Raw genomic sequence first — 9,210 nt, 5'->3', positions numbered from 1 at the left:
AAGATAAATCAACCACTAAATAAATAAAAAAATATGAAGTAAATAAAACTAAAATATCTGTTTATCTATACTAATAATAATAATAATAATAATAATAATAATAATAATAATAATAATAATAATAATAATATTATTATTATTATTATCCGGTGATAAAAGAAATAATGATAATACAAAATCATAAATAAAGAATATTTATAATTACAATAATAAATATAATAATATTCACAATAAAATATTAGTAATAATAAAAATTAATGTGACAAATAAAATAAAAATATTATAATATGATAATTATGAAAATTATGAAAATAATATTAGTATTAACGATTCTAGTAATAATAAAAATAATAGACAAAATAACAATAACAATAACATTAATTGTAAAAATAATGTTAATAATAATAATAAATAATGGAAAAAATAACAATAATACAAAAAATATTGAAGTAAAAATAATAATAATAATCTATAACAATATATAAAGGGGATTTCCCTTTTTTGTCCACATTTCAAAATATCCATTTTACCCTTTAAATATAATAATTTATTAAATTTTTAAAAATTGACCGTTACTTTTACAAGATTTTTATAAAATCGGATATCTCTGCTTCTTCTCTTCGTCTTTATTTATTAATGATTATTCTTTCATTTGTTATCATATATTTTACTTCATTTTTAATAAATATAATTTTAATTTATATATTAACTTAATAACATTATAATATTATCTTGTACTAATATAATAACATGCATATTTAAAAAATGCATACATACAGACGTTATCGCGCCTGTGTTTACGCTAATAATAAAATAATAAGAATAATCTAATAATAATAACAATAATATAATCATAGTGGCATTTTCGTAAATATTGGTAATGGTATTTTCGTAGATAGTGGATGATAGTAAGGTTATTTATGAGTGGCATTTTTGTATATTCAGAAAAGTAGAAAGGACGTTTCAGTAAATTGCGTAGTATAGGATGCAAAATGACCAAATAACTAAAAATATGTATGTGTTAAAATTTTAAGTAGGGATAAATTGGTATTGTCCACGGTACTTTGTTTTCTTATATTTATAGTAGATAGTAGAAATGTTCTTATTTTTGTTTCAAAATTTTAATTAGATGTTCAGAATTTAAGTTATTTCTACTAGGTCTTACTTTTTAAATTTAAAAGGAAAATGATAGGTTGACATCTTTATTTTACCACTTTTTTAATCACCATACTTGGCATGAGCAATAACATTTTTATTTTAATTTTCAATTTAGTTTTAAAAATTGTCCACACTGGCACATGAGAATGAAATTCGATTCTGCGTTTCGACACTAAAATTGCATTCTCGTTCCCCCTCTTTTCCAATCCCATTTTTGAACTACGAAACCCATATTTCAATCTTATTTTTGAACTCTCGAATCTCATTTTTGAAACCATTCTCTTGTTCTTGAACCATATTTTGTTGCTATTATCGAACCCTATTCTCGTGCCATTCTCTTACCCTAAACCACGCAAACAAAACCCTTCCTTTGTAGTCTGAAAAATTGTCATTGTCGAACACCGAAAGCTGCCATTGAAGAATCCCAACCCCATTCCTTTGCACCCACGAACGATTCTAATGATTGTGCGTGTTTGGGGAGGTTTTAATTTAGTTTCCCCTCACCTTTTGTTGACAACCCCTCCATATTTGTGTGAAGTATTTTTGCGTGGTTCTTGCATAACATTGGGGGTTCTCGTATTCATCTTCTTCCTCGGTAGAGATTCCGTTAAAATGTAAATGCATTTGTGTAAAAACTTTCCTAGCCCATTCTTAAATTTAACTTGCAACCCAAGACTAATTAATTTGTAACTTACAAGTAGATAATAAAATCACAGATTGGGAAAGTGCTGCTAGAAACACAATTCCCTCCATACTTGTTGTACGCTAGCCTGTGCAGACCAATAACACACCCATCCCACTACTTTTAAATTAAATATATGTGCAAGGTAATTCTCAAAATTTAACTTCTATGTTACTTAATGGATGAAGATGAGTACGAGAACCCCCAATGCCAAGCGAGAACCATGCAAAAATACTTCATACAAATATGGAGGGGCCATCAACAAATGGTGAAGGAAAACCAAATTAAAACCTCCCCAAAATCGCACAATCGCTGAAAGCTTTCATGGGTGGAAAGGAATGGGGTTTGGGTTCTTTAATGGCAGCTTCTAGGATTCGACAATGGCAATTTTTCAGGCTACAAGGGAAGAGTTATGTTTGCATGGTTTGGGGTAAGAGAATGGCACGACAATGGGGTTTGGCAATGACACGAGAATGGGTTTCTAGATCGGAGTTTAAGAATGAGAGAATGGTTTCGAAAATGGGATTGAAAGTTCAAATATGGTATTGCAAAATGGGATTTTGTAGTTCGGAGATGGGGTTGGAAAAGAGGGAACGAGAAGGCAAATATTTGAGTAGTATTGGTGCCCACACGCGGAATGGGATTTCATTCTCAAGTGCTAACGTGGACAATTTAAAACTAAATTAAAATTTAAAAGAAAAATGCCACTACTCATATCACGTAAAGTGGTAAAATAAATGTGTCATCCTATCGTTTTTCTTTTTAAAATGTGTTTTAATTTGACCATGTCTGGAAGTGTAGCATTGATAATGTTAACTCTATATTATATGTTAGTATTTGATTCTTTTGTGTTTATTTTCTTTTACTTTTTAAAAATACAACGATCACATGTGAAATTAAGACACGACCACATTTTAGCTTATTTATTGTTTTTTTTAAATATTTCTTTAAACTTTTCTAGAAAAAAACCTGTAACGTAATTTTCAAACAATCGGATTCATAAAGACAACTTAGAAATTGGAAACTCAATTAAGATTTGTTAACAAAAATGGAACCTTCTTGTGTAATTAAACCTAAATAAAAATAAATAAAAATTGCGGTGTACATCGTTTAATTTCACTAATTTCAGTTAAAAATTACATTTCTTTCTAAATTACTACTATTATCATCTCTCACTGTCATTAGATAGAAACGCCGTAGTTTTTGGAGAATAATATCATTAAAGAAAATGGGATTATTTATGTTTAAATTTACCATATATACAGTTTTGTTTATATTTAAATTCAACGATAAAATAAAAAATATTAGAATCAATTGGAAAAAAGAGTGAGAATAATGGGTCACTAAAAAATCCTTTGTGTTAAAGTAGTTATTTTTCTTAATATATGAAACAAAAACCTTAAACATGGATTAAGTGAAGAGTGTATCAGTAATGGTGCATGGGCGGGAACAAGAACAACTCAAGTTCAAATCAGTAGTAGTACATTAAAAATGAAACAAAAGACCTTTTCCTTAGAAAGCTGAAAAAGTTGTTTGTGGTCTAACACACAAACACACACAGTGTCACACTCCCCCACTCACTAGTACACACCCACCTTTGAATTTCACAGCTCTGACGCATTTACAATCACGTGGCCCTCAAACTTTAATATTCCAAGATAAACGTAAAAGGTAAGTAATAATAAAACAAGAAGAAGGACCTCCATTCATTACCTGTTACTTCCCCCACAGTGGTAGCTATGACAAATTGTTAACGTTTACTGTTACTGATACCCTACAGAGTTTTAGCCTACCTTTTTCTTTATTGATACTAAACTTTCTTATTGGTTTCATTTAACGCCTTTGTTCCTTGCTTCTTCACTTTTTAATCCCCACTCTCAACTCTCAGCCATTCTTTTGCCTCCATTTATTGTTGGGTTGGTTCACTTGGCCTTTCTGGTCAAAGGTATTTGATCTATTTTGTTTTTTTCTTGCTTGAAGTCTTTTTTATTTTTAAATTATTTTCTTTCAGTGACTTTTGGGACTGTTTGAGGCATTTTTAGTTCAATGGCTGAAACGGGTAGTTTATATTTCTGGGTTTTTATTTTTTTTCCGTCTATGAATTGGGTTATATATGTCTTTTAACCGGTTTTGTGCTTCCGGCTACTGTTTTATCATCACGGGTTAGTAAATGTGCTGCAGAATGTTCTGTAGTTGTTGGATTTTAAATTTCAATAGTGTCGGGGAAAAATGAGTCTCAAAGATGTTCCTAGAATTTTGTGGGACTTAGCTTATGATTGGAGCTAAAAGATTTCATCTTTTAGTTTGGGTTTTGTGTTTATGGGCAACTTCGAGGAGAATATTAAGCAGAGTTTTTTCTCTTATCTCTTTTTTTTTTTTTTTTTTTAAATTTGTTACTTATCAAATTGGAAGCTTCTTTTCTGGGTTTCTGCTTTCTGAATGTTTGCCCGTTGGAGCATCTTTGTTCATGTTTTTTCTTCATCACAAAATTGTCAATTTGAACTTGATTTTAGGTGGGTTTTGAACCAGGTTCTGAAAATTTAGGTTATTTGTGCAGATGAATGCGCTGCATTTTTGAAGCTAATATTGGATTGTTAGACCCAATGATGGATAAGAAGAGATGGCTTTGGAAGAGGAAGTCTTCTGAGAAGAGCCCTGATGAAACTGAAAGTTCAGGATCTGTTTCTTCTCATTCCGGGAGGTATTCAGATGAACAGGTATGATGAACAATCTGGAATAGTATCCAAATGGGGTACCTAATCTGATACGCCTTTAGCATTTGGTTTCGTCTCAAAATATTTGGATTCACTTTATCATCTCACAGACACTATTCAGAAGATTTGAATTAGAATTTTACTCCCCTTTTTGGTGATGAACCAGAAGATTCCTTACTTGTACGAAGTTTGTTATTCACTTGCACTTGCACATCCACACTTGCATACCAGCATTAACAGTACAATCCATCAATACAAACACAGTCTTAGTGTCAAGCTAAGATTGTTCCTCTGGTTGAGCTCTTTCTTCTCTTCTGATGTTCCGCTGAGACGAATATACATACAAGAATTGTTCTTATAATCACTAAATATAAATATTTATGCTTCATACGCTTCATTTTTAATCTTGTGTTGTTGATATAACTTTTGGAAATTGTGACAAAAGACTGAAAATGTCATCTTGAGTTGACAGGTTCTTTTAATAAAAGTAGGTTCCTCAACTAATTATTCACCCTAGATTCTTAGGGCAGAATCAAGCTGTCCGTCCTTTTGGTCTGTCTCCAATGTTAAAAAATAATTAGATTTCTGGTTCTGTTTATACATAACTCATTGATTATTCAAGTTTTATGTAGTATTACAAAATTAAGTTCACATTTTTTTACAGCCTGTACTTAGCATCTGTTCCAAAAAGGAATCCAATTTGGTAGATGTTTAGTGCATTCGAGAATGTATTTGATATCATATTTTTTGTGCCTTCTCCTGGAAATTGGCTTCTGATCCCGGTAGTTTTAGCATAATGTCCATGTCTGAATGAAGTTTACCATCAATTTCATACTTTCTTTTCTGACGAGTCTAGTACTTTTGTATCTTTTGACACTTTAAATTAGGAGGCACTGAAGGAATCTCCTAGTAGAAGCAATCATTCACCTGATGTCACATCAAAAGCTACTGTCTATGCCGAAGCAGTTGACTATTGTTCATTTATCAATGAACAATTGCCTGAAGAAGTCACCTCTAAAACTGTACCAGCTACTGGCATTGCAAGTGATGATTCATCAGAGAAAGACGAAAATGGAGAAAATGAAAACATAAAAGATGTAAAGGAAGATGTTCTAAATGATGGGTTGAGGAACATGTCGGAGAAGCTATCTGCTGCCCTAGTGAATGTCAACGCCAAAGAAGACTATGCCAAAGTTGCTGAAGAAGCTATTGCAGGTACATTCCTCTGTTTCTTCCTGTAATTTTTCACAAAAACACTGTTGGTTATATACCTTAGTTCTTGATTATACATACCGTCTTCAATATGCATTGATCTTGTCCGGCTTGTGCTTACAAAACAATACATCATCTGAATGTTGAACAAGTAAACCACCCGTAAGTTCCTTATTAGGTAGGGTTTATAGAAATTGAAAGTTAATTGCATCTGAATCATCTCAATAGTACTTTAGATCAAGAGGCTTACATGTGATCTATCAGAACGTTTACATGCTGACATTGGCATGATAATTATCTCCGGGTATGATTCTTTGGTATATGTATTTTCCTTCTTTTTCTCTTTCTCCCACTTTTGGGTTGTCTACTAATTGGACCACATTTTCATTAATTTAGGCTGGGAAAAGGCTGAAAAAGAAGTGGCAGTTTTGAAGAAGCAACTTGACACAGCCATTCTCAGGAATTCATTTTTGGAAGATCGAGTCACTCATCTAGATGGAGCACTTAAGGAGTGTGTTAGGCAGCTAAGCCAGACGATAGAAGAGCAGGAAGAGAGTATTTATGATGCTGTTGCAAAAAAGACACAGGAATTGGAATCAGCCAAAATTAAACTTGAGAGCAAACTCACCGAGCTTCAAAAAAAATTAGATGCTTCAGAGGCCAGGTCTTCAATTGACTTTGATATGTATAGAAAGGTAGAATATTTGGAGAAAGAGAACATGACTCTCAAGCATGAGATTTTTGTTCAATCAGAAGAGCTGGAAATCAGGACAATTGAGAGGGATCTAAGCACTCAAGCTGCTGAGACAGCTAGCAAGCAGCATTTGGAAAGCATCAAGAAAGTAGCCAAGCTTGAAGCTGAATGCCGGAGATTGAGGAGTGTGGCTTCTAAAGCTTCATTAGTTAATGATCATAAATCCATTGTTCAGTCCTCATTCAGTGTTGAATCTCTAACAGATAGTCAATCAGACAGTGCAGAGCGGCATACTGCAGTGGAAATTGAAGGTCACAAGATGAATGGCTCAGAACCAAACAGGTTTGAGCCTAGTTGTTCTGACTCGTGGGCGTCTGCACTAATTGCTGAGCTTGATCAGTTCAAGAATGAAAAGTGCAGACAAACTCCATCCTGTTCTGTTAAACTTGATCTGATGGACGATTTTCTTGAAATGGAACGACTTGTTGCATTGCCTGAAACTAAGAAGGAAAGCTTGGTCCAAGAGTCAGTTGTTATCAATCAATCCATAAACAAAGAAAGCTCTCTCAGCGTAGACTTTGAGATCATGATTGAGCACATTGATGAGTTGAAAGAGAAATTAGAGAAGGTGGAAGCTGATAAAGCTGAACTACAGATAGCTTTGATGAAAAGTGAAGAAATTATTGAGGAGTCACAACTTCAGTTGAAGGAAGCAGGAGAGAAATTGGAGGAGTTGCAAAGAGAGCTAGAAAATGCCTACAACTCAAAGCAAAGGGTAGAAGATCACCTACTGGACATAGTGACTGAGGCTCAAACATTATCTGTGAAGGTTGAATTCTTAGAATCTGAGGTTGATAAGGAGAGGGCTGTCTCCGGTGAGATTGCAATGAAGTTTAGGGACTTGGAGGAAGAGTTAGAAAGAAAATCTGCAGAGGTTAACACATTAGAAGCAGAGCTTGATAAGAAGAAGGCTGTGTCAAATAAAATTGCCATGAAATGCAAGGACCTAGAGAAAGAGCTAGAAAATAAATCCGACAAGGTTGACTTGTTAGAAGCAGAGGTTGGTAAGGAAAGGGAGGAGTCAGATAAAATTGCAAAAAAGTTGAAGGGCATGGAGCAAGTGCTAGACAGCAAATCTGCAAAGGTTGACGTATTAGAAGCAGAAGTTGCTAAGCAGAAGGATGTGTCTGATAAAATTGCGAAAAAGTGTAAGGACCTGGAGGAAGTGGTAGAGAACAAATCTGCAAAGGTTGAGTTATTAGAAGCAGAAGTTGATAAAGAGAGGACTGTGTCAGATAAAATTTCATTGAGGTGTAAGGACTTGGAGGAGAAGCTAGAAAGCAAATCTGCAAAGGTTGATTTGTTAGAAGAAGAGGTTCATAAGGAGAGGACTACTTCAAAAGAAATTGCAATGAAGTGTAGGAAATTGGAGGATGAATTGCTCAGGTCAACTGCTAGCTCATATGGAGAAAAGAAGATTAAGCAGGTTGGTCATCATTAACATCTATATTAAATGTTTTATCATTCATCTTTTTACAAACTAGGAAGGACAAAATTTAGACAGTCCCACAGGCTTTTGGTGTGTTTGTCCAACAAAGATATTGAGGTAAAACTTCAATTCGAAAAGGAGAAATAACTAAAAGATCCTACATAGAAATGTATTTAACTTTTGTCCAAGGAATTGGTTATATATATACTTTCTCCAATTCATGTGATGGATGTGGTCTTGTCTATGCCAGGAGGACCTAGCACTGGCTGCAGGAAAGCTTGCTGAGTGCCAGAAAACAATAGCATCTTTGGGAAATCAGTTGAAATCCCTGGCTACACTAGAAGATTTCCTTATTGACACTGCAAGCATTCCTGCAAGTCCATCACTCATTGCTCAGGCTGGTGGGGAGATGTGGAAGTTGCATTCCAATGGCACATTTTCACCTAAAAGAGATTCCATTTCTTCAAGGTTGGCTGATGGTAGCTCTTGTTCACCCTTGAACAAAAATGAGGAGACCTCACCACTTTCATCATCTTCATCAACATCATCACCAGCTATGCCAAATCATGTCAGTTCTGAGAGGAGTAGAAATGGCTTTGCAAAATTTTTCTCTAGAACCAAGAGTGGAATCCGGCTACAAATATAGTGAGGATATAGTGAATTAACCTTAGCAGAAGTCATTATTTTCACTAGCTTTAAAACAGGCCTATCTTGTCATTCAAACAAAAGATTTGACAACATTCTATTAGCATCAATTGTACCATTTTTTTACCAATCTTGTGCAGGGTTTATGTCTTCTGACATTTGATTAAAAAGAATCATTTTTTTTGCTAAGCCGAGTCATAAGTTAGAATCAAGAGTTCTTGACCAATATCCCCTTCTACCCATAAAATCTAAGTTGAAATGATAAAAACATAGAATCATAATTTATGCATAAATTAAAAGTTATCTTTTTAAAGAAACTAAATATGAAAAACTTTCACAACATCATTTCTACATAAAGTGATTTTAGTTTATAAAAAACGTTGTTAAAATATTTTTCCTTATAAATGTTAGTAGATAGGTTAGATTTGTTAACTAATATAGTATATCTAAACAAATTGATGAATGAATATTTTATTGAATGGCAGCCAAGCCTTTAAATAACAACAGAAATACAATTGTAATTGACACAAACAAAATAATAGAATATAAAAATAAATCCCGTAACAGACTCAACGTAACAAACTCAACGTAACAGACTCAACAAATATATTTCAAC

The 9,210-nt window shown here is 33.3% G+C and overlaps 1 protein-coding gene across 3 annotated transcripts; it reads left to right on the top strand.

The window, feature by feature from the left end:
- The first annotated feature begins 3,569 nt into the window (after positions 1–3,569).
- On the top strand, positions 3,570–8,724 carry LOC114194659 (filament-like plant protein 1). Of its 3 annotated transcripts, none has more exons than XM_028085012.1 (5): positions 3,570–3,785; positions 4,398–4,557; positions 5,442–5,769; positions 6,163–7,946; positions 8,200–8,724. In XM_028085012.1, the coding sequence occupies exons 2-5, from the start codon at positions 4,402–4,404 to the stop codon at positions 8,593–8,595; spliced, it is 2,664 nt and encodes an 887-aa protein (XP_027940813.1). In that variant the 5' UTR covers positions 3,570–3,785; positions 4,398–4,401; the 3' UTR covers positions 8,596–8,724. The 3 variants fall into 3 exon arrangements, with proteins under 3 accessions (XP_027940813.1, XP_027940814.1, XP_027940815.1); XM_028085013.1 differs by lacking the exon at positions 3,570–3,785 and adding an exon at positions 3,905–4,002; XM_028085014.1 differs by lacking the exon at positions 3,570–3,785 and adding an exon at positions 4,026–4,309.
- The last annotated feature ends 486 nt before the right edge of the window (positions 8,725–9,210 follow it).

This window comes from Vigna unguiculata, chromosome 8 (genome assembly GCF_004118075.2).
Source record: "Vigna unguiculata cultivar IT97K-499-35 chromosome 8, ASM411807v1, whole genome shotgun sequence".
NCBI classification, from domain to species: domain Eukaryota; kingdom Viridiplantae; phylum Streptophyta; class Magnoliopsida; order Fabales; family Fabaceae; genus Vigna; species Vigna unguiculata.
This window is presented reverse-complemented; position numbering and strand designations above follow the sequence as displayed.

What these genes read in the sequence shown, in the direction of transcription:
- LOC114194659 (XM_028085012.1), top strand. Translation starts at nt 4,402, where the DNA reads ATGCGCTGCATTTTTGAAGCTAATATTGGATTGTTAGACCCAATGATG. An exon ending in GGAGGTATTCAGATGAACAG is followed by an intron (nt 4,558 to 5,441) that starts GTATGATGAACA and finishes ACTTTAAATTAG; the next exon opens with GAGGCACTGAAGGAATCTCC. An exon ending in GAGAAAAGAAGATTAAGCAG is followed by an intron (nt 7,947 to 8,199) that starts GTTGGTCATCAT and finishes TGTCTATGCCAG; the next exon opens with GAGGACCTAGCACTGGCTGC.